This window comes from Nematostella vectensis, chromosome 10 (genome assembly GCF_932526225.1).
Source record: "Nematostella vectensis chromosome 10, jaNemVect1.1, whole genome shotgun sequence".
Classification (NCBI taxonomy): Eukaryota; Metazoa; Cnidaria; class Anthozoa; order Actiniaria; family Edwardsiidae; genus Nematostella; species Nematostella vectensis.
In genome coordinates, this window is record NC_064043.1 from 3,762,310 (window position 1) to 3,785,523 (window position 23,214).

General features: G+C 39.3%; 3 protein-coding genes and 1 long non-coding RNA gene across 4 annotated transcripts in view; 2 read left to right on the plus strand and 2 right to left on the minus strand.

The window, feature by feature from the left end:
- The first annotated feature begins 206 nt into the window (after positions 1–206).
- LOC5509550 (sialidase-1) lies at positions 207–8,262 on the plus strand. Its single transcript, XM_032378472.2, has 6 exons — positions 207–361; positions 3,228–3,470; positions 5,954–6,111; positions 6,601–6,688; positions 6,968–7,038; positions 7,790–8,262. The coding sequence occupies exons 1-6, from the start codon at positions 223–225 to the stop codon at positions 8,210–8,212; spliced, it is 1,122 nt and encodes a 373-aa protein (XP_032234363.1). The 5' UTR covers positions 207–222; the 3' UTR covers positions 8,213–8,262.
- On the minus strand, positions 4,623–5,435 carry LOC116616366. Its single transcript, XR_004295331.2, has 2 exons — positions 5,191–5,435; positions 4,623–4,754 (listed from the first exon to the last, which is right to left on the minus strand). It is a non-coding gene; the product is annotated as an uncharacterized LOC116616366 (long non-coding RNA).
- On the minus strand, positions 8,148–14,775 carry LOC5509524 (medium-chain acyl-CoA ligase ACSF2, mitochondrial). The gene is made up of 3 exons (XM_001630005.3): positions 14,318–14,775; positions 9,887–11,082; positions 8,148–8,908 (listed from the first exon to the last, which is right to left on the minus strand). Exons 2-3 carry the CDS (start codon positions 11,061–11,063, stop codon positions 8,376–8,378), a joined length of 1,710 nt encoding a protein of 569 aa, XP_001630055.1. The 5' UTR covers positions 11,064–11,082; positions 14,318–14,775; the 3' UTR covers positions 8,148–8,375.
- Positions 14,776–19,877: 5,102 nt separating this feature from the next.
- The window catches only part of LOC5496159 (dynein axonemal heavy chain 12), a 47,115-nt gene continuing 43,778 nt past the window's right edge, over positions 19,878–23,214 (plus strand). Inside the window, exons 1-9 of the mRNA XM_048733388.1 lie at positions 19,878–20,066; positions 20,504–20,670; positions 20,966–21,056; positions 21,124–21,150; positions 21,235–21,424; positions 21,583–21,652; positions 21,748–21,909; positions 22,473–22,556; positions 22,980–23,091. Of these exons, the coding sequence (XP_048589345.1) occupies positions 20,504–20,670; positions 20,966–21,056; positions 21,124–21,150; positions 21,235–21,424; positions 21,583–21,652; positions 21,748–21,909; positions 22,473–22,556; positions 22,980–23,091 (903 nt within the window). The 5' untranslated portion in view covers positions 19,878–20,066. The remainder of the gene's footprint in view (positions 20,067–20,503; positions 20,671–20,965; positions 21,057–21,123; positions 21,151–21,234; positions 21,425–21,582; positions 21,653–21,747; positions 21,910–22,472; positions 22,557–22,979; positions 23,092–23,214) is intronic.

Sequence of the window (23,214 nt, forward strand, 5' to 3'; positions counted from 1 at the left end):
GAGCGCTATCAAAACAACAAAAACCTTAGTATGATAATACTTTTAAAGAGTACCCTTTTTCCTCAGGTATAATGACTTTATTGGTATTATAATTGTTAACTTAGGATAAGAATTGAAACATTTCTTTTAAAAATATCAAATTCTAATTAACGGTACCCCTCTTAGTAAGTTTGCGGTATCTCCATACCGAGGCACAAACCGGAAGTTTTCAACTGAATCAAAATGGCTGGCCTCGCTCTTCCGGTTACGAAAGAACTTTTTTATAGCATATTGATCATGCTTTCTTTCGGGCCTAAAAAGTGTTATTTACAGCGCTCGGAGGAGTTCGGAAGTCTAAATGAGGTGGTTTTGTGGAAGCGGGGTAAGTACCAGTGCAAAACAAAATACTTGGAAGGAATTTTCTCCAAGACGGACCTTCCTTTGAACATTGATTGTTTTGTTTTATTTATTTACCATAATTATGATTGTTGTCATATACATATGTTCTTATTACAATTGATAGGAGGACTAAACAAACCCTAACAGGCTTTAACAAGTAGTCCACCTTTCTAAAAGAATCATATATATTTTCATTAAAGGTATCAAATTAGCTACATGTACAAGCGTATAATTTCATGACAAATAAGACAAATAAGAAAAGAAAAAAAACATATAATATATTTACAACAGGTTGATTATTTGGAGAAAAATCTAAAACTTGTTACACTCTAAAATGTAATTTTTGTATTGCTTTTTAAATAGCCTAAAGGAATTACAACATTTTAATAAATCAGGAATAGTATTCCAAATTGTGGATACGTTATTCCTAGTGGATAATTTGCCATAATTTGATCTACTGAGGGGTTGCCGCAATTTTCCGCGCCCCCTTGTATTATGGTGATGAATAGTATGTACATATGCATAGAAGGGGGGGGGGGGGGTAGAAGTTATCAAAGTACTTTGGTAGATTTTTAGTTGTTAGCTTGTATATGAAGCAGCCAACAAGCAATTCATTTATTTCGTATATGTTTAAAAGATTTAATGATTTGAAAAGTGGTTTTGATGGAGCGAGGTAATCTGAAAAGGTCATTATTCGAGCTAGTTTCTTTTGCAGTTTAAATATTTTGTCGAGCCGAGTTTGGTAATTATTTGCCCAAATAATATTAGCATAGTGAAGGTAAGGATAGACCAGGCAGTTGTATACTGTTTTCAGAACTTGCTGACTTATAAAGTGACGAAGCTTACACATAACTCCTATAGTTTTCGATATTTTTGTATTGACAAAATTTATGTGGTTATTCCATGTGAGGTTATCGTCAATTATTACACCTAGAAATTTTGTAATGTTGACTTTTTTAATTCTTTATCATTGATTGATATTTTTATGTCGTTAGCTAAAGATTTTTGTTTTGTTTTGAATATCATATAATGTGTCTTTTTAATATTTAGAGTTAGTTGGTTCGAATGCAACCAAAGGGATATTGAATCTAGTTCTTTGTTTATGAGATTTTCAATGATTTTTATGTTTTTTTCCCGAGCAATACAAATAAGTGTCATCTGCAAAAAGAATGTATGACAAATGCTGGCTTGAGTTTACGATATCATTTATGTATATGAGAAATAGAAGTGGCCCCAACACTGACCCTTGAGGAACTCCGCATTTTATTGTCATTTCTCTTGATTTTACATGTTTGAATTTTACTATCTGTCTCCTGTCTTTAACCCATTGACTCCTGGCTATTTTTGAGCTGAATTTACAAAAAACAGACTGAAAACAGGTACCTCCCCCCCTATTCTGAGTTTTATACAGCCCATCAAAGTCAAACACAGCTGCACCTAGTCAGCGGTATCCAAGCTTTCCAACAGTGCTTTGCGGTCCCCACTTTTAATCCCTCGTCGTTGTGCTGAAGCCAGCACAAGTTGATGGTTGCTTGTATTTTTCATAAAAAATATGAGCATATTAGGAGAGTGTCTCATGACATCGTGAAGTCTTTTGGGGCATAATTGAGTGCTTTGCTTATGGATATTTGCAAGAAAGGTGGATTCATGATGATTTTTTCATGTTTGGCTTTGCCTGGATGAGATTTCTAATAAATCACCACAGCTCTCCTAAATGCTGTCTTTTCTGAAACCAAATTGATTGCAAAATTGTTTACACTGCTATTCTGGTATTCTGACATCGTGAAGTCTTTTGGGGCATAATTGAGTGCTTTGCTTATGGATATTTGCAAGAAAGGTGGATTCATGATGATTTTTTCATGTTTGGCTTTGCCTGGATGAGATTTCTAATAAATCACCACAGCTCTCCTAAATGCTGTCTTTTCTGAAACCAAATTGATTGCAAAATTGTTTACACTGCTATTCTGGGTCTGTATGGCCTGGAATTGATTTGTTTGGCTTCGGGGTGAAAAGACTTATAAAAAACCATCTGACTTTGAGAAGAGGAGTGTTGACTTGCCCTTTTCTCGTGAATTTTTCCCTGGATCTCCCAGAATGCTTTGCAATACGTAAAGACATCTTCGTGGTTGTACAAGCCTTCAAGGAGTGGACATTGTGTTTTGAGGCCATGGAAATGTACCTGGAGGATCAGAATAAAAGTATCTATTTGTGTCTTGAGCTGTGTTTGCTGATCTCTCTCCCTTGTGTGGTATTTTGAGCGTTTTATTGAGAGGGGTGATTCTGCTTTTCTCTCCTTGTTCGATTTGAGATTTGTCAAAGAACCTGTGCTATTATTTGACTTAAGAGTAGATGCCAACACCTTGGTTGGATGCATATCTGCAAGACCATTTATCCCTTAGACTGATGCCTGAGTATCTTCATCTTGTTGTGTTTATTTTGCATTTATGAATTTTTTGGGTTGTGGGTACTTCCCAAAGCCGGTACAGGCCGGTTGAGGGGTCAATGTGTTAAGATAGTTTTCGAACCATTTATGACATGTTCCTCGGATTCCATAGAAGTGGAGTTTGTCTAAAAGAATATTATGGTTTACAGTATTCATCGACAGTACTATTTTATTTTAAAAGATTATTTGATTTATTTTATCACACGAAGACAATAGTACAGGGCTACACTCTTCTTCACTCTCTTGGGTCAAGATCAAACAAAATATATGCATAATTTCGTGGGCCATTGGTCATTTACGCTTTTTTGCTTTTTATGTTACGACATTGGATTGGGCAGCAGCTCCTAGTGGCTGGGGAGTCCCCCTTCCTTCCCCCCTTTACTTATCCAGTCTTGTCCACGCGCAGGGGATCATGGGGTATCGGACTACCGTATCCCCCTCATTACCAGTCTCCCGGACGGGTCTCTCATTGCGCTGGCTGAGGCACGCAAGCACAGCTCAAGCGACTCCGGTCCCAAATTCCTGGCAATGCGCCAGTCACGTGACCAAGGTGTTACCTGGACTAACACCACATTTATTGAGGATGACCAGGAAGCTACAGACGGCCTCAACTTGGGTAGTATTGTAGTGGACGAAATCACTAAATCAGGTAAAGGCATAATCGCCCTATATAAGATAATCCATTTACTGAGACTTTATATTTTACTAGTGGTTACCCGTGAAAAATTCACGAAAAGCAATTCGTTGTTGTTCAAAACTTTTTTCAATGTATTGGGCTTCCTGGTGCTTTAGGGGAATAGTATGCGTCGTCGTAAACATTAATTAAACAAATGCCTCCTTTTGAGTCCTCAATATATTGATCTCATATTTAATTTAGCTTATAAAAATATGAAAAGGCGCTTTCTATAAAATACCGCCCGCTATTTTAGTATTCCACCTTTTCCGATATCCGTGTTGGGAACCCTGTGTATGATGTTTTTGGCGGGAATCGGACAACCAAATTCAAACCATGGCAGTTCGCACGTTCATATGTTGGGTTTTGTGAAAAAGAAAGTGGATCGTTAATCCTTTGCGACCTTTGCTAGTCTAAATCTCCGTCTGATAGGCAAACTATCCTTGCGAGTATGTATGCATAAAAATGGACTTTAAAAACACACAGTTTTTTTGCCGATAATGTTTAACTGAGGCAAACCGAGTCCTAATCAGGACGAAACAGCTGTCCATGGTTGCCGAACTGCACGGGTAATAGACTGTGCTAGCGTCCCGTCTTGGCCAGACTGATGCCAATGTGTGTATGCTGGTGTGCTTTTAAAGTCCACATTTGTGTAACAGTTCCTAGAAGGTTGACAATATATTTAATTCATCTTGAAGTTGAGACATAACTATTTTTTTATAATAATTTGCCTTTAACGTTCCAGTGGAACATGTCAACTTGACAAACTTTTTCCCGAAGTCACGTGCCAAATTCCATCAGGGTGGTAAAGGGGGGGGGGGGGGGGGGGTATGGATCACGTTTCACGGATCGGGCAAAATTGCTTTTTCACGTTTTGCGGACTGACGTCGAAATGGACGATTTTACGTTTCTCGACAGTGAAAAATGGCCAAATCTCGTTTCACGAAAATACTCTTTACCGCACCCTGTTCCATGCACTTTTCTCAAGAAATTATGGGTGATATTTGCCTTTTGGGTGCCCTTTTTTTTCAGACAAGCATTTCTAAGTGCATGCCTGAACACACGAAACTGCTGATAAAAACTAAGTGCTGGGTTAAGGCGCATTTATAGTTGAAACACTAAAATAAATTCGACAGCATAGAACAATTTATTCAATACACTTGCTGCAAAAAAACTTGTCAAGCAGCTCTGCCTCCTCCTCCCCAATGTCAAAACACTCGCCGTGAAACCACGTTGCAGCCGTCACAACAGATCATAAACCTAAAAAAGAGAATAAGTGAAATCTGTGAAATAGCACTAAAACTATACCACATGATATGCTTTGAAATCAGCGCATTTTTGCTGTTTTCAATCCCTACCCTGATTGCGATTCCGTTAGCATGTTGTACAATATTGTGCGCCAATACACAGATCATATTTTTGGTAGGAAGACCCGTAAGCATTCTTGTTCTCAGATCTCCTCGGTCATGCTTCCCACAACAACGGAGGAGCTCTGGGAACGAGAATAGACCCGTACGCAGTACGCAGATCAGATTTCTTCTTGCCGTGAAATTGAAAACAACAATTCGAAAAAAGCGGTTCACGAGACACAAGGAAACAAACAAAAGACACACAAGGAAATTAAAGGGGCTGATACATCGATAAAACGTGATTTTACTAAGCTTTTCGACTTTCGATAAAACGTGATTTTACTAACCTTTTCGACTTTCGACGAAAGGAAGGCAGCAGCACACAAACAACGATGGAAGAGGGCGAGCCGTTATCACTGTCACGTGATATTAAACGCAGGAAAATACAACACAGGGAGCCCGACAATTTAGCTCAATATGTTTCAAATATGGCGGCAAGCTTGCGTCCACACAGTTAAAGGGCTTCAAAACCAAATAATGACATCGGTACCCAAATAATGACAGCGGTACCCAAATATATGTTTGTTGAAAAAAGAAGAAATACAAAGTCATGACCCCCATGACCCCCATTCCCCCACCCAAAACTTGATTCGCAAATACAAAGTCGAGCATTTGCCCGACCCCAGGGGCCATATCTACCCGCCTTCCCCCTGATATCCCCGGGGGTAAATCCCTCGGGGAAGCCGCTGATAGGTGCATTATATTGAAATAAAAAACATTTTGCACACCTCTTCTCTGGTAATGTGTGGAACTGTTATGATTTCGGAGTTTTCTAGCTTAGCCGCTTATCCGTGAAAGGTGGAGCACAGTCCATTTCTTAGCGTACGCAGGATTTTAACAAGTTGCCCACTGCGTAAGAGTACTGCATATATTTATCTGCCTTTTTGCAGTATTCGTCATGATGGATATATAAATATCCGCCTTTTTGCAATATTTTTGATGTACGTTATATTTATCTGCCTTTTTGCAGTATTCGTCATGATGGATCTGTAAATATCCGCCTTTTTGCAATATTTTTTATGTACGTTACATTTATCTGCCTTTTTGTAGTATTCGTGATGTACTCCTTCTGTATTCACAAGTGCAAGTACGCAACCACCTATGTTATCCGTAGCGATGACAACGGACAGTCATGGACCATGCCTAAAAATATATCCCAGCAGCTTGGCGGGCTCCAGTTTGCACCCGGACCAGGCTATGGCATCCAGGTAGAATATTGCCAACGGGTTAGCAGGTAGAATGTAGCAGTCCCAATGGTTACCAGGTAGAATGTAGCAGTCCCAAGGGTTACCAGGTAGAATATAGCAGTCCCAAGTGTTACCAGGTAGAATGTAGCAGTCCCAAGGGTTACCAGGTAGAATATAGCAGTTATAAGGGTTACCAGGTAGAATATAGCAGTCCCAAGGGTTACCAGGTATAATGTAGCAGTTCCAAGGGTTACCAGGTAGAATGTACCAGTCCCAAGGGTTACCAGGTAGAATGTAGCAGTCCCAAGGGTTACCAGGTAGAATATAGCAGACGAAATTATGTGTTTCGCTCTCCATTGTTATTACCCCCTCGGAAAATCTTACGCAAAAATGACCTTGCTCTTTCTAATGTTCATCACCGATAAACGCAATAAATCACCGCAAGCAAATGCCGTCAAATACATTGCTTATCGCGATAAATACAATTTGCTAATACTGTTTTATTTCTAGAAAGCGTTAGACCCTTGGAAAGGGCGTCTGATCATCTGCGGCCACTCTATTGGCAAAACTGAAGGGCTGTATTGTGTGGCTAGTGACGGTAGGTGTGACAATTACGAATAAGTACTTAACACAAAGTGCCCTGTTTATTCCTAGGTGTGAGTTTAACGCCGCTCAGCATAACGGATCATCCACACTTTGCGCAAGAAGGGTTATCAAAACTTGGTGCGCAAAGCTTAATAGATTATTCAAACATGCGTGGAATAGCATAGGCTCGTTCAAGCTTGGAGCACAAAACAAAGGCCCTAGTAATAGCGGATTAAGAGCGCAACTCTCCCTTTAACCACCCTATTAACTACATTTGGCTTCTCCATCTCAGATCATGGAAACTCCTGGCATCGCACGGCGGAGCTGCCGCGAACTAATCAATTTGACCCCAACGAATGTCAGGTAGGTATGGCGACACCCTGGGTACCTAGACCCAGTGATACTTTATTTTATCCATTTATTTGCGAACATGCCACTCAAACCAGGACAAGCATTTGCGTATCTTTAACATTATACAACAATTACGTTTATTTTAATACAGTAAACACCCGCATTTTAGAACGTAAAGATTAAGAACCTACTGGCTAAAATTTTGCATTTCGAGTACCTATTTTACAAGGCAATAATCAGCTAGGTGGGGAAGATTAGGTTCTTTTTTGAAAGATCATTCAAACGTTTTGTCAAAATTTACAGTTGATAACAAGAAAGAAGGTGCATTGTTGGTGCATGTTAGGTGCATGTTAGGTGCATTGTTGGTGCATGTTAGGTGCATTGTATAAATAGCCTGATATGTCAAAAGGTACCCAAAGTTATAAGAACCTATTCATCCTGATCTTGAAAACTCTGGGTTCCTAGACGCGGTATTTACTATATCCTGAACGTTTGTTCGGTAGAACAAAGAGAGTTATTTCTTGCTTTGCGTTTTTTGCCAGGCATTGTTCCTCTGATAACCTAGGAATTGCACTGTGCGTTACTCCTTTCCATGTCCCCTGCGGTATCTTGAAATTGGTCTCGCAAGGCTTGGTTACCTTTCAAATGACGCAGGGGTCTAAAAAAAGCTTGAGGACCCAGCACTTTTTTCCCGAGTATTGCCTTATGGTTAACATCGCAAGTTGCATTGTGGTTAACATCGCACATTGCATTATTTACCTAGATGATCGAGCAGAGTGACGGTGTCGTGCTGCTGAGTGCGCGCAACCAGCAACACGAAGAATGCCGCTGCCGGATGATGGCAAAGAGCTATGACGGCTGCGAGACCTTTGCGCATTCCGACATCTACTACGACCACACCCTTATCGATCCAACCGTCGCCGCCAGCCTCCTCAACTGGAAATACACTGTGTACTTCTCTAACCCTGCAAGCCGTACCCTGAGGGTGAATATGACCGTGCGGGTCAGCGGTGACATGGGGGAGACTTGGAAGGGGCTACGCCCTATTTGGCAGGGGCCGAGCGGGTACTCATGTCTCTCGGGGATACCCACAAGCCAAGGCAACGACTCGTACATCGGGCTTGCTTTTGAGAAAGGGTTAATAAGTCCGTACGAAAGCATCACTTTTGTTAAATTGAGAGTGTGATACAACTGGCGTTTTTCTCTAGATGTTAATGTCAATAATGTACTAAAGGAGATGAACAATTAATGATTATACTAATAACAACTCAGTGTTAAACGGAATACTTTTTATATAGATGAATGAAGCAAAAAAAAAAAATGGGTTACGCGGTCTGTGTCTTCCAGCATCACGAGATGTTTACACCACAATCCTTCATTAATCCAAGCTTTTGGATTGCGATATTCTTGAGCGCCTTCCTATCCACCTTCCCCGTTCGAGTCTTTGGAAAGTTCTCTAGAATCACATATTTCTTCGGTTGTGGGGTCATTCCGTTGGAAGACACGTAAAATTTTGGGGCACACCATTCATCGATCTCTTGTATAACGGCCTTATTGTCTCCATGGAAACCAGGCTTGATAATAACGCATGCACACACAACTTCGCCTAGCCGCTGGTCAGGTATGCCAATGGCTATTATCGAGGCGATTTTCTCGTGCTTCCCAAGGACTGATTCCACTTCTGGTGGGTATATTGATTCCGTTGCGGATTTGATAAGGCAGTCTTTGCGTCCGAGGATGCGTACTCTTCCATCATTGGTAATCTTTGACAAATCTTTAGAGGGGTACCATCCAGTGGGTGTCTTTTCTTCGTATACGACGCCTTCCATCCTTACACCGTTGGCGCTTTGTAGTATCCCTGCTCCTCTGACATGGAGTTCTCCTGAGGGAAAAGCAATCAGGTTAAAACGGCCTTTTGCTGCTTAAAACAGAAAAGGGGCCCTAGAATAAAATGATCGACCGACCGTCTAAGAAAGCTATAATGCTGGAAAAAACTGTTGCCGCCTTTTTGGATTTTTTTCACTGCATAGGGGGTTAAATGTTACCCGCTCCTCCTGCGTGCTTCTCCCCCACCCAATGTTACAACTCGTTTTTCAACTCGGGCTGGCTTTCTCAGAATTTGAGCACAGTTAACAATCCAACATTGAAAGGGGGAAGGGGAGTTTCATGACATTGTCTTGGGAAGAAAGCTAGTTGACTAACGATAAATATAACTAGTAATATGACTAGTATTGTAGGTTGAAAACGACTGATCTCCTTTGTTTTAATAATTTAGCCGTGTCACATTGTTTTGTGCTGCGACAATTGATTTTCACGATTCTGGAGATTAATCAGATCATTAGGTATGAGGCTTTAGTTTAAAACTCCCTCTGGACACCTCTTTCACGCATTTACTAAAGTGCGCCTGACCGTGCATTAAACTCAAGACAAGAGTTTCATGATGCTTGGTTCAGACGCCGTTCTTTTCATGCACTGAATGCAAATACATGAAACTGAAGAAGTCCTTTGTTTTATTTTCATTTGCATGCATGTACATTTGGAGCGGTACATGAGAAAAACGGCGGCTAAATTAGACCTTCATGAGCTGGATAGATAGAATAATAAATTGTAGTTTGTGCATGTTCTTTGTGCGTGGACTAGTTTGCGCATGTAGTTTGCACATGTAGTTTGCAATGTACCCACCAATAAATAATCATGCTGAAATGAGAAGTGAAAAAGAGTGAAAATCAGCGCGAAGTATACGCGAGTGACAAACGAAGAAAAAGGAAGCGTTCCGTTACTTTCCTCTCCTGTCTGCGCTAAACGTCTCTTTCAGCTTCTGTAGTGTTTTCAGTAAGCCGTGTCCCCCCTGTAATCTTACCTGGAGTTCCAACGGGAACAACGTGTCCTTCGTCGTCCACAACCTTAACCTCAAATCCAGGGTTCACCTCCGTAGCACCGTAATCGAGGGAATGGATATTATGACGCGTGACCACCTGTCCCGAGGGCAAAAACGTCTCGGTGGATCCGTACGAGTTGACGATGGATGTCAAATCAGGAAGGGCTGAGAACACCTTAGACATGAGGTGTTGGTCTGTCAGCTGCCCCCCCGTGATGCAAACCTTTAGTTGGCTTAGGTCGAGCTGTGGGAGACCTTCGTATCGTACCATGTCCAACATCACATACGTGAGCATAATGGCATGGGTACACCTCTCCTCGGAGATTATCTTTAGCATAATTCCAATCACATGACCTTTGATTGACAGATTAGGTGGAAATGCCACAAGCGTCATGCCAAGAATGGACACTAGAGCGAGGCTGAAACCGATTCCAGGGATCCAATCAAATGGTGCGTCGCAGAATTGAATCGTGTCGTGAGTCGCTTTGAAGGTGTGAACCACGGACAGTGCACCATTGACAAAGCCATGATGGGTATACAAAATAGGCTTTGGTCTCCCTGTGCTACCGGAAGTAAAGATTACAAGAGCAGGATCATCGAATTGGACTTCCGTTTCCGCTTGATGGAGCTGGGTAATATCATCATCTTGGAAACTCTGAAGGAGCGCGTCATAGCTGTGTACCTTTTTGTGATTAGGCATGTTGTCATGGCTACCAATACAAAGAAAAATCTTTATTTCGGAATCAAGAACCTCAGTAACCGCAGTAATGACTTTACTGTCCTGCTCCGTGTAGAAAACACCGCTGACCTGGCCCCGCATTTCCAGAATGGCGTCATCTACGTCAAGCTCTACAAATAATGGCACCGCCCCGAGTCTTGTTAGGGCGAGGAGAATGACGGCAAACTCCACGCTATTCGACAACAATACAAGCACTCTATCGCCGCGCCTCAGTCCCTTCTCTAGTAGTCCTGCTGCGAGAGCCTGGGACTGGTCTTTGTACTCTCTAAATGTGAGCGCTGTTCTGTTACCGCTATCGTCTCTGTATATGAGTGCTTCCTTATTTGGGCATTTAGCGGCGTGATGGTCAAGGAGTTGGAAAAGTGTTCTGTGTTCCAGGGGGGTGGTGTGGGGCCTATGAATGTAACTTTGTGACGTCATGTTGGCCGTTGTTCTGAAACTAATTGAGGTTTAGATATTAGTTAATTGGCATTATTTATGCGATAAAAACATCAGATTGCTTCTAACTAGCATCTGTGAACTGTTATTTTGACAGTCTCTAACTAGTAAAGCCAGTCTTCGTCGACGCGTGAAGACGAGAGGTGAGGATTAGATCAAAGGCGTGTCCATCTGCCCCCCCTCCCCCCTTTGATGAACTACTGGTCTTGGGTCGTGGATACCCAGTAGTGTGTAAAGTCGTGGGTCCCGAATTTGTCTAATATTGTTTTTATATAGGTGTAAGCTGTATTAGTGATATTTTAAAGTAATGTCTTGAACTTTATATTTTTTTTCGTGATAGTTATTTTTTAACCCATTTCCAAACATTTGCCCCGCAGTGTGATTATTTTTGTGGTATAATTTTTTTTAAATAGTAAGGGTTTACAGCGAACAGAGGTATTTCTCTTGTATTTATTGTATCTTATTTTCTGCAAAAATCTGTAGAACTGTCGTCGAAGAATGAAGTATAAATAAATATTTTAAAATATATGTAAACAACTTCTGGACCAATGAAAAAAACTATACATAAAACAAAAAAGTATGTCAAAAAAAATAACCGAAAAAAATATGAAGTAGAAAAATTCGGGACCAACTTGTCCTTGATTGGTGAACAGGATCAAGTAGTCACTTTCCCTAGGCATTATCATTTTGAGCGTTTGGCCATCAAGAGATTTAAATGTGCATTTTGACCATCTATTTTAATTTTGAGCGTTTTGACCATCAAGAGATGCAAATGTGCTTTTTGACCATGTATTTTTATTTTGAGTGTTTTGGCCATCAAGAGACCTGAATGTGCTTTTTGACCATGTGTTTTTATTTTGAGCGTTTTGGCCATCAAGAGACCTAAATGTGTTTTTTGACCATGTATTTTTATTTTGAGCGTTTTGGCCATCAAGAGACCTAAATGTGCTTTTTGACCATGTATTTTTATTTTGAGCGTTTGGCCATCAAGAGATTTAAATGGCTTTTTGACCATGTATTTCTATTTTGAGCGTTTTGGTCATCAAAAGACCTAAATGTGCTTTTTGACCATGTATTTTTATTTTGAGCGTTTTGGTCATCAAAAGACCTAAATGTGCTTTTTGACCATGTATTTTTATTTTGAGCGTTTTGGCCATCAAGGGATTTAAATGTGCTTTTTGGCAATGTGTTTTTATTTTGAGCGTTTTGGCCACCGAGAGACCTAAATGTTCTTTTTGTCCATGTGTTTTTATTTTGAGCGTTTTGGCTATCAAGAGACCTAAATGTGCTTTTTGACCATGTATTTTTATTTTGAGCGTTTTGGCAACCGAGAGACCTAAATGTTCTTTTGTCCATGTGTTTTTATTTTGAGCGTTTTGGTTATCAAGAGAAAGCTTTTTGTCCATGTGTTTTTATTTTGAGCGTTTTGGCTATCGAGAGACCTAAATGTGCTTTTTGTCCATGTGCTTTTATTTTGAGCGTTTTGACCATCAAGAAACCTAAATGTGGTTTTTGGCCATGTGTTTTTATTTTGAGCGTTTTGACCATCAAGAAACCTAAATGTGCTTTTTGACCATGTATTTTTATTTTGAGCGTTTTTGCCATCAAGAGACCTAAATGTGCTTTTTGACCAAGTGTTTTTATTTTGAGTGTTTTGGCCATCAATAGACCTAAATGTGCTTTTTGACCATGTATTTTTATTTTGAGCGTTTTGGCCACCGAGAGACCTAAATGTGCTTTTTGACCATGTATTTTTATTTTGAGCGTTTTGGCCACCGAGAGGCCTAAATGTGCTTTTTGACCATGTATTTCTATTTTGAGCGTTTTGGCAACCGAGAGACCTAAATGTTCTTTTTGTCCATGTGTTTTTATTTTGAGCGTTTTGGTTATCAAGAGACCTAAATGTGCTTTTTTACCATGTATTTTTATTTCGAGCGTTTTGGCCACCGAGAGACCTAAATGTGCTTTTTTACCATGTATTTTTATTTCGAGCGTTTTGGCCACCGAGAGACCTAAATGTGCTTTTTGACCATGTATTTTTATTTTGAGCGTTTTGGCCACCGAGAGACCTAAATGTGGTTGTGAAGCTGTGTGTTGTCATGGCGCACGTGAGTTAATAGCAAGGGCATACGTATTGCATGATGGAAAGATGTATCATTCTAAATACAAGGGCATACAACGAGCCCCCCTTACCGAAACACGTTAAAGTGGCATACTTCGTCGTTTGAATATGTTCTGATGCCCAAAATATCAATTTAAAAATTTGCTGGGAAAGCAATTATCTGTTCCTTTTTCCAAGGAGGCCCTTGAATAAAGACTCATGTGAAGTCCAACATATCAGGGCCGACTTCGAGGATGAGTAGGTTCTTTGTTGACAAAAGAATATCATATGTAAATTATCAGATTATGGTTTAGTATCCCTCGCTATATATACTTATGGAGTATGTTAAAACAACCGCCCCCTTTTGGTTTGAGAATATAGACTGATCTTTATAACAATATTTACAACTTATGGCATACGACATGACCTTATATGGCATTACAAATAATCATTATCAATTGTGCCGGCGATGTCGCCGGCTACCCCATGTAGAAATCACTTCACAGTGTGTCTTTAGAAGCCGGCAGTTCAGTGATAAGACTTACAGATGACTAGCCGTCCCTCCCTTGGCGAACGTCCGTAAAAGAGAAGTAGTTTACTAGAGCGTGAGCGTCCTTCACTCACCCCATCGTCGCGTTTACTTTGAGCCCGGCGCACACGTTGAGCAATTCGTGCAATTTGCTCACTGACTCGCGAGGCCAAAAACTCACCGTGTGCGGACGTCGATCGAACGAAATCGCGTCTCGCGAGCAACAGTTGCAAAATTCTTACCTGCTTGAACTGTGAGTTTTTGGCCTCGCGAGGCAGTGAGCAAATTGCACGAGTGAAGTTTTGCTCACCGTGTGCGCCGGGATTTATTAATCGGTACTAACCTACAAACGCGCGCGCTCCAGTAAACTTCTTCTCTTTTACGGACGTTTGCCAAAGGATGGACGGCTAGCAGTATATAAGACTTATAATAACAAGAACAATTTTATTTATTGTTGAGCGATAGGAGCACATTTGATTATTTTGATTTAAGGTCAGGTTTTTGTAATGACTGCGACAAGCAAGAAAGGAACTGCGCAATACATTTTATGATAACGTTGAAGTAATGTCAGTGCTGTATTCAATAACAAGTTCGGAAGCTACATACCAGATGTGAGGCTCCTTTGGTGCTTTAGAATCGGAGCTTGAATGCCAGGAAACGTATGCGCAACAACGCCGTCGGCAACTGGTTCTATAGAAAATGTTTGCATTGCATAAATTATCCTTTCATCGAGGGCTCTAGTGTAAATGATGTCACTTCCGCTTCGATTATGTGATCGACCTATTCCAGGCCTGGATCTATGCTCAACAAAACTGCGTAGAGAATAGCTTGATTTTTTTAGTTTTGCATGTATTACTGATCTACACTGTTCTTGTTCAAAAACTACAAATTCTTGTTGTGCATGAAATCTGAATGAGATGGATAGAGGCCTTCCTAACCAACAGGTCCCAGCGAGTAAGATAGGAAGCTGGTTATCCTAACGCGTGAATCTAGAGGTGGCATTCGAGACTTCGAGACTTCCTCACTTGCTGTTCGCCGAGTTAGTAAATAACTTAGTCAGAAATTGAAACACTAGAGTCAAGTATGTTGACGATCCATCCATCCATCATGTGAATTAAATCCGTTTTAATCATGCTGAAATTCAATCCTTTCTACAATAAATTCTACTCGATTATATTTCAGCGATATCAAAAAATGCTGGGTAAGTTATATTTTTTCAAAATGATGGGAGTTCTAAACATTCAAAACAAAAACAAAACAACAGTTTCACGCGAGTCGGATTCACGGACATTAGCTTTCAGCCAATGAACAATGATTGCAAGTGATATCTCTTCTTACGCCTCCAATCATGGTATGCGTCTAAGGCCCACTATATTGGTTTCCAAATATATAAACCGTCTCAGCCTACTCCGTTACAAGTACGGGACAAGTTAGCAAGCAAGTAGTAACTATCCTAGGGGAGCAACTTATAAGATCCTAGATCCTAGGGGTCACCAAATTGACGCCTTCATAAAATGCCGTGAGCCTTAAAAAAAAAAACATGCAATAAAAACCCATCTTTTCGGTTGGCTAATTTCACCTAGAGGACTCGTTAATTTAGCTGACCGTGTTATAATTTGTTATGTCGGTTTAGTTTGGATGTTTTTTGTAATAATTTGTATCTGTTGAGCGCTTAAAAATGTGTTTACATAGTTTGATTGATGAGTTTCTGTGTTCGAAAGTAAAATATCGTTTGGGAAACCTTTTCAAATTGAGCGCTACGCAAGGGAATTGTTTTTTCAAATATTTTAATAGAAAATAGGCAAAATGACGATTTTCTATAGAGTAATTTTTTGGAAGCGATAAAAATCGCTTAAAAACGGGAGATTTGGTGCTCAACGCGGGAGAGCGGGAGTAGGGGGTCCAAAATCTTGAGACTCCCGCCTGATGCGGGAGAGTTGACAGGTATGAAACACACATACACATAAATACATGGAGAACATTGTATTTCGACCGTGCAAGTGACTAAAATACATTCTTATAACTTTCATAATTCAGAAATAAATAATCACCTTTCTAAATGCTTAAGTTTTATAAATAAACGATATAATAAAATACTGAAATCTTCATACACACCAAAACAAGAGCCCTGAACGCAGGACTTATAAGTATAAATAATTCAACTAAACGAATAAAAAAAATTAAGAAAAGTGCCAGGGAGGCCAGGAAGACCCCCCGCATGGGAGGAAACCTTGACTGGGCCAAGACACAAACTCTACTTCCCCAGTGAAGACAAAATGCACTTAAATTCCTAACGAACTAGACCCTGCGCACAGGGTTGACTGGGATACCTGAGGGATTGATGTGCATCTGCAATTTGTTTGGGCCTCTGTGTTGTGACATGTATGACAAAGACTTTTCTGCCATAAAAACACTGCCTTTGAATATAATATAAGTATATGTATAATCTTGAGTCTCATTGTAAGTATCGCAACACTGATTCGGCAAGAAGGTAAAAAGCATCATCTCTTCAAGTTGGGTGGGGGGAGGGGGGGACTCCATGAAAGTAGACGGGGTGATTTTCTATTTTTCACGGTTTAAAATTCTACCAAATACTATCACTTAGGTGTGTAGAGGGCACCCACTAGCATATATAGAGAGAGAGCAAATACACAGCAGAGTTAGCACTAAGATAAAATTCAGGATGAAAATGTGTTTTAAAACTGCTATATCTTAAAATTATTGTTTTAACAATATATTTGTTTCCTTTGTTCATGACATTCATTATTTTATTTATAAAAGTGCAAAGTAAACAACAATATCTATTTATGCTATCATATTGTTTAAACAAACATATTTTGAAGTCAAATGAGCGTGCTATAGAATATTCAGACATTAGAACATTTTTTCAAGGATCAAGATCAACAACACTACTAAGACAACGCAATTCTCTAGTTGTTTATTGAAATTGTTCTATAAAAATATAATGACAATCAATGAGGAATAAAGGTCTTTTAGGCAGAAAACCAGTGCAGAACATTACCATTTTTGGTTATATTTGATAAACAATCTGATTAACCAATCAGAGATGAGTATTACTATGCCCAGTCTCACACGGACACGCCTCAACTGAGAGTAGGAAAACAAAATGACGGTTCCCTCGAATCGGGAAAATCATGTTAAACGCGACAGTGCTGAATAACGTATGTGCATGCGCGTACTCTGGCGAGAAAAGGTACGAAAGGCTGACTTCAGTCGCTGATTTGAATAACTGTACAGCATTTAAACCATACTGTACAAAAGATGACAGATTTGTGTGATAATGAGGGAGTCATTAAGAAAATTATAGCCTTAGGTTTGGTGTAGTTTTCTTAGCATTCGCCAAAATGTGACAGTTCGCCGGTAAAAAGCTGGTTTAACCGCGCGGTACTGGAACTAGTCTTGCGTTTTTCAGCACTGGAGTTGAACGCCGCTTTTTAACTCTCTGCTAGCAGTGATTTCTTCTTATCTGTTTAAGCAGGGACTTCACTGACTCAGTGCGTCAGATATACCCTATTTGTGTTGTTTCTCATCGGCAAGAGACCTCATTTGCAGGGTTATTTTTACGACTTCACCGAATCGTATTGTAATGAAAGCGGAAGGGTAAGCCACTGCTAGCAGGGCATAACATTGATGACCAATAATCTAGTTGAACGTTTTATCAAGCCATACAACTGCACAGAATTTCCCTGGATTTATCTTGCTTTCACACTCGGAATGAAGACACTCCAAGAAGAAATTTTAGCTGGGATATTGAAACTAAAATGAATCTTATACAGAATGGCAGCGAGTCTCATTAAAAAATGATAGCTAAATCGTATACAGAATGGCCGCGAGTCACTGTTTATTGTGTGCAATTAAAAGACACTACATGAAAGTACTGTTTAAATGTTTATATTTGATCCTGGAATAAATAGATTTGCTATGATCAGTAAAACTCAAGGATGGCAGTCATTATACATTGCTGCATTAGTTTGCAATTACTCGTTGTAAAAAAAAGTCATTACCACAAATGCTCACATTATGGCTTTTTAAAAATTGATTCTAGACGTGGCACCTGTTTGAGGGGCTATGTAATGTGCTTATTCAATGAGGGGTGTATGTATACCTCGGTGTAAGAACCGTCCCCAAAGGACTTCATTGTATTCAGCTCTGTTTCACCATGATTCTTTTTATCAAACAAAGGAAGTTTTGTGACACAAATCGTGCTTAATACACAGATTCTAACACCAAGTTAGAGCGATTGAGGGGGTATTTCATTGTGTGTGCAGACGAATGGAAAAAGCCATAGAGTGTAAACTAGGGTGAGGAAAAGGCATGGTAAGGGCAAAGGGGTGGTGACTAAGTGTATGTCTCATGGGGGGTGCTGACACAGGTTGTGAAGACGAAGTAAACTTGTACCAGGTTTGATTACTAGGCCTTGGAGATAATAGGAGAATGGTAGTGTAGTCATACCCTGGGTACCAGAGGCCCCAAGCTTCACTAGAGCAGATATCATATGGAAAATATCAATTCATACTTCAGGCCCATGTTTTTTTTCTCATCAGTCTCTATTATATGTTCAAATTTCCTTTCTTATAAAAAGGGAAAAATTAATTTGCTATGATAGGCAAGTCTGAATGTTGAAGCTCCCTTTCAAAACTATAGTGATAGTAGTGATGTTTGGGGTATATAGGTTTGAGTATTTGTTTGGGAGGCAAGTTTCTATTCTTGGTATATTTTATGCATAGAACTCAGGTTTGGGTATTTTTTTTTATGAGTAGGGGGGGGGGGGGCTGATTTATAAATAAGTTCTTATCGCAAATGTGTATTTTAACATGTTATGCCCCTCTTGCATTAGATTCTAGAGGGGAGCACTAGTTTGAGTGGCTATGCAATCGCTTACTCAATGAGGGCTATTTTATGGTGTGTGCAGACAAATGGGAAAAGGCATAGGGTGTAAAATTAAAGGTTGCGAAATGCATGGTAGGGGAGTGAGGCTGTGATGACTGAGGGCATGTCACATGTGGTGTGCTCACACATGGTGTGAAGACAAGGATAGAGGATAGAGTTTTTTTAATTAAAGGGAATAAAAATAAATTAAATTTGATAAGCAAATTTTCCTTCTAAAACTTCATCTATAGCATTTTTAACGGGACTGGCAAGTTTCAAGCTTTTGTATGTTTTACGAATAGAACTCAGGTTTGGGTAACTTTTTTTGGGGGAAGGGGGGGCTATCTATTCTTGGTGGAGTTTTGGGTATAGAATTCAGATACGGGTATATTCTTAGGGGTGGCGTTGTTCCATTCCTTTGGGGGCATAAAATGTATCGTAAAATGTATCGTATCTGTCGGAACCAACAGTCATGTTTACAGCTAGAGTGCCCCCCCCCCCTCCATGTTGTTGCATTGTTGTTGTCTTAAGATTTTGGACCCCTTCTCCCGTCATCACCTATAACTTTTTTTACTTGTCCATCTATCGTTGTACATTACTGGACCCAAGAAGTTTGGATGATGTGCAGCAAATCGCTGGCTTAATTTTCCCACGGCCCAGTGATTGCTTAGTAATATACGAGAATCTGAGTATTCAATAAATTGAATGAAATAGAGAAGCAAAAAAGTAAAAAAAAAAAAACAGTAAAATCACCCGACCTGCATTTTGTACTCAACCTGCATCCTCCAGCACTTAAACCAGTTTAAAGGTGGTTTAATTAAACTGGTTTAAATCTTAATTTCCGGAGAGTGGACAGAACCAAGAACAAAACTGAATAGACTGTGTTGTACATGTGATCATTTAGCTAGTAAGAATTCAACACAATTAGAAACTTGGCAAGTTATCAGGCAAAGAAAAACCTTGTTTAACTAAACATGGTTTTAGTGTGAATGCAGCATAAGAAGAACATTTGTCCCTGAAGGGAAAATATAATAAAATAAGGAACGTGGAACCCATGAAGGTGGTGAAATAATGTTTCTTCATTCGGCAAATATTTTTGTTTTTAATTTATAACTGCAACGAGTGTGCTTTGCGGTCTGTTTTGGCTCGTCTCTCCCACCAGTCCCCTCCCCGCCAAAACATAGGCACCTGTCATGGCGGGATGCCTGTGTTCTGTTGAGCGTGCAGTATTGCGTGTCACGTGACGTCTAGCTTGGCTCTTGTTCGTGTTGACGTCACTATAGCAACAAAAGAGCGGCCATATTGGATCAGTGGATGTTACAAAACAATCACTGAGAAAGAAACCCCAAAACAGCAAAACATGGGTAAAACATACCGTTAACAGTAAATTTTCTCAATTTGCAGTAGTTTTCACGTTTTGTGAAAACCTTTAAATTGTTGAAAAGAGTCATTAACTTGCATTAAGGTGAGTAAAAGAGCGACGATGCGAATGTTAAACTTTTTAAACTCTTTTTATATGTTTACGGATAAATCTAGCTTTATTTGGTTGGAATATAGAGAAGTACCCTTCGCCTAATAGTTTTGTTTCAGTTCACCGATATACCCCTTTAATTGTGTGTAAAATAGTCACGGGTTTTAGCTTGGGTTATTTCATTGAAACGTTCCCGCCATAAGCGGTACAAGACAAGTGAACAAATATCAAAATACTCCGAATCGATCTACTTGTATGTGCTCACATTGTCCATATGTCCCTATGCAATTTGCTTATGCATTTCCGATACCTTTTATGTGTGTTCAAATTCAATTTTTGTTTGATGACCCTTATTTCGAAAAAAGCTTTAATGTTACCTTCCCTTGACATACATATAAGATTGCTATGTCTAATGATTGTCAATATCTTAGATGTCGGTTGATAAAGACAGAAGGCTTATATCAACGTCAGCAGGGCGGGTGACCAAACTTCCACCAATCGGTGCCCCCACATCATCTGGTAGCAATAAACTGGAAAATAGCTACCTACGTGCCTACAGACGAAGTGACCAGATGCAAGGACTACTAGCAAACATACTGTATGTTTCAACATCAGTCACAAACAATTAGCAGGAGTATTTCTAGGATTTATGTAACAAGGGGGGGATCAACCCTAGAGGAAAAATCCCCTAATGTAAATTCAATTTTGGTTCTAACATACAGTAGCTCGCAGGCATTTCATCTAAGATATATTTAGAACGAGAGGGGATTACCCCCTGGACCTTAGCACTAAAATATGTTTAGAACATTCTTTAAAACATCCTTCAGCATCCTATTTGGAAAAAAAAGTCAGGATTGTTGGTTGTTGCTTACTAATTTGTGTTTTTGCTATAGATATGATAAAGCTGAGAAGTCTCTAGATGACACTGTTGAAGGTCTGAAGAGACGGCCGATCTCTGCTGGAGAGCCAGAAATTCCTCCACAGGTATACAGGCCTAGAAATTTTCCTTTAGTCTGATGCTCTTAACCACATTGTATTTATCTTATTTCAGATGATGAGTAGAGAGAGGAAGATCAGGGTCTGTATATCAATGAAATTAGTGTGTACGTATTGATGGAAACCCTTATATTTATTTATTTTTTTTATAATTATCAACCAACAGTTAAACTACCAGTTTATGAAGAAGTGTGTTCAGGAGGGGCCAGTGACGCCGATGGCTCAAGAACAGTGGGATACCATTTTGACAATGATCCCAGCCAGGTTGGTACAGTCACCACAGCTTCAGCCCTACATCAGAGAGCTCTATGCTGAGGTTAAGCAAGAGTATGAAGCAAGCATCAAGAAATCTATGGGTGAGCATATATGGAAATACTTATCTCACCCATGAAAGATTTGCCTTTACTTAATGTACGGCATTCACATCACTCCCTCAATAATGCACTTGAATAGCAGCCAACATTGTGCTTTTTTGGTGTCCATTTAAAAAAAAAATCTTTTGTCTTGTTTACAGTGCAACACATCTTGGTGAAGCCCAAAGTGAAGGGTGTTGAAGGCGACGAAGATCTCCCCGAAGAAATAGTGTAAGCCATACTCTACAGTACTAATTTTTTTCCTAAATCAGTTTTAAGTTCTGTTCATTTGCTTACTGATTCTGTATGGTATTTTTACTTTGTAGTGGACTAGATTTTTCCAGCCCTTGGCGTGAGAGCTTTAATGCTGCTCGAGAATCTCTGGGATTCAACCTGCATATCCTTCATCCCTCGATGCAGACAATTCTCAATATTTGTCAGAGCAAGAACTATGCAACCATGCTTATCACTGATCAGTCAAACCTAAGGTTAGTGCAGAATAAAAAATAGGTTCCCACTAAAGAGATGGAAAGAGTGTGTACAATGTGCATTTTATGGTGTCGTGTATTTGTATTATTAAAAAAAGGAAAAAAATGGTACTTTTAGTCTTAAGAAATACTAAAGGGTAATAAACTATAGGATACTGTATAATTAGTTTTAAACATTAGTGGGTGTCTATATGAGTGCTAAACATGTGTGTGTGTGTTGTGGTTTGAAATGTGGCATGGTTTGAATTTTTTTCAAACTGGTTTGAATTTTTCAAACTAGCTCATTTTTGGATACCTAGCATTCTAAAAGGGATTTTATTTTTGAGGAGTCATTAATAAAACAGGGGCTTGGATTTTTTGGGGGTTGGGAGGTGTAACTAAAAGAACTAGATAAAAGATTATGCAAATATCCCCTTTTCAAACCAGTTTTAACAATTTCAAACCAAGAAGCATTTCAAACCACAACATGTGTTTTTAGTGAGGAGTGCTAAATGTGTGCTTGTGTAATGTGTGTGTGTGAACTAACAATGATGGCTATTGTAAGTCTTGTTTTATTATTTCAGGTCTCATGGGCCTGTCGAATGTGAACACTTGAAGAACAATGTGACACTGGACTGCGAAAAGACAGAGGAAAAGCTAATGCACAGGCAAGTGATCCATATCACTTCAGTGCTTGCTATGCTCAACATTTGCATTAGAGTCTCTACATGATAACAATGCTACAACATAGTTCTTGATATTTTAAATTGGCTTTGAGAATACCCCAAAGAAAAACATTGTTTTTTTTTATGGTATGGTATTTTCATAATGATCTTTAAAAATTAACAAATTTTTAGATATACAAAGGATTTATTTTTGGTAAATCACAAATTCTCATAACAACAATTTATGCTTTTTGATGTAGTGTGTTATCATTATGCTTTAGTTGCATACAGTACAGTAGCACAATAAAGAGCCACCTCCCCAGCAACCAAATCATTATTTTTTAAATTTATATATATTTTATATATATTTTTTAAATTTATATAATATTTAAAATGTGTCGGTTAATTTTATTGTCTCCTTTCTAGCTGGTTTCCAGAGATTGTAAATGTCTTCATTGATAAAAACATGCTGAAGCATATCAATGCAGCTCAGACTGACTCCTTTTACAGCAGTGTGTCAACCTTAATCTCTAATCAGGTAGTGAATCATCAGAAATTTCGATTGTTGAGAAATTACTAAAGTGACACAATGTTCACCAAAAATGTTTATTTGTAAATCTTGTTAAAACCAATTGTTACCAGTCAGGGCTTCTTGAATTAC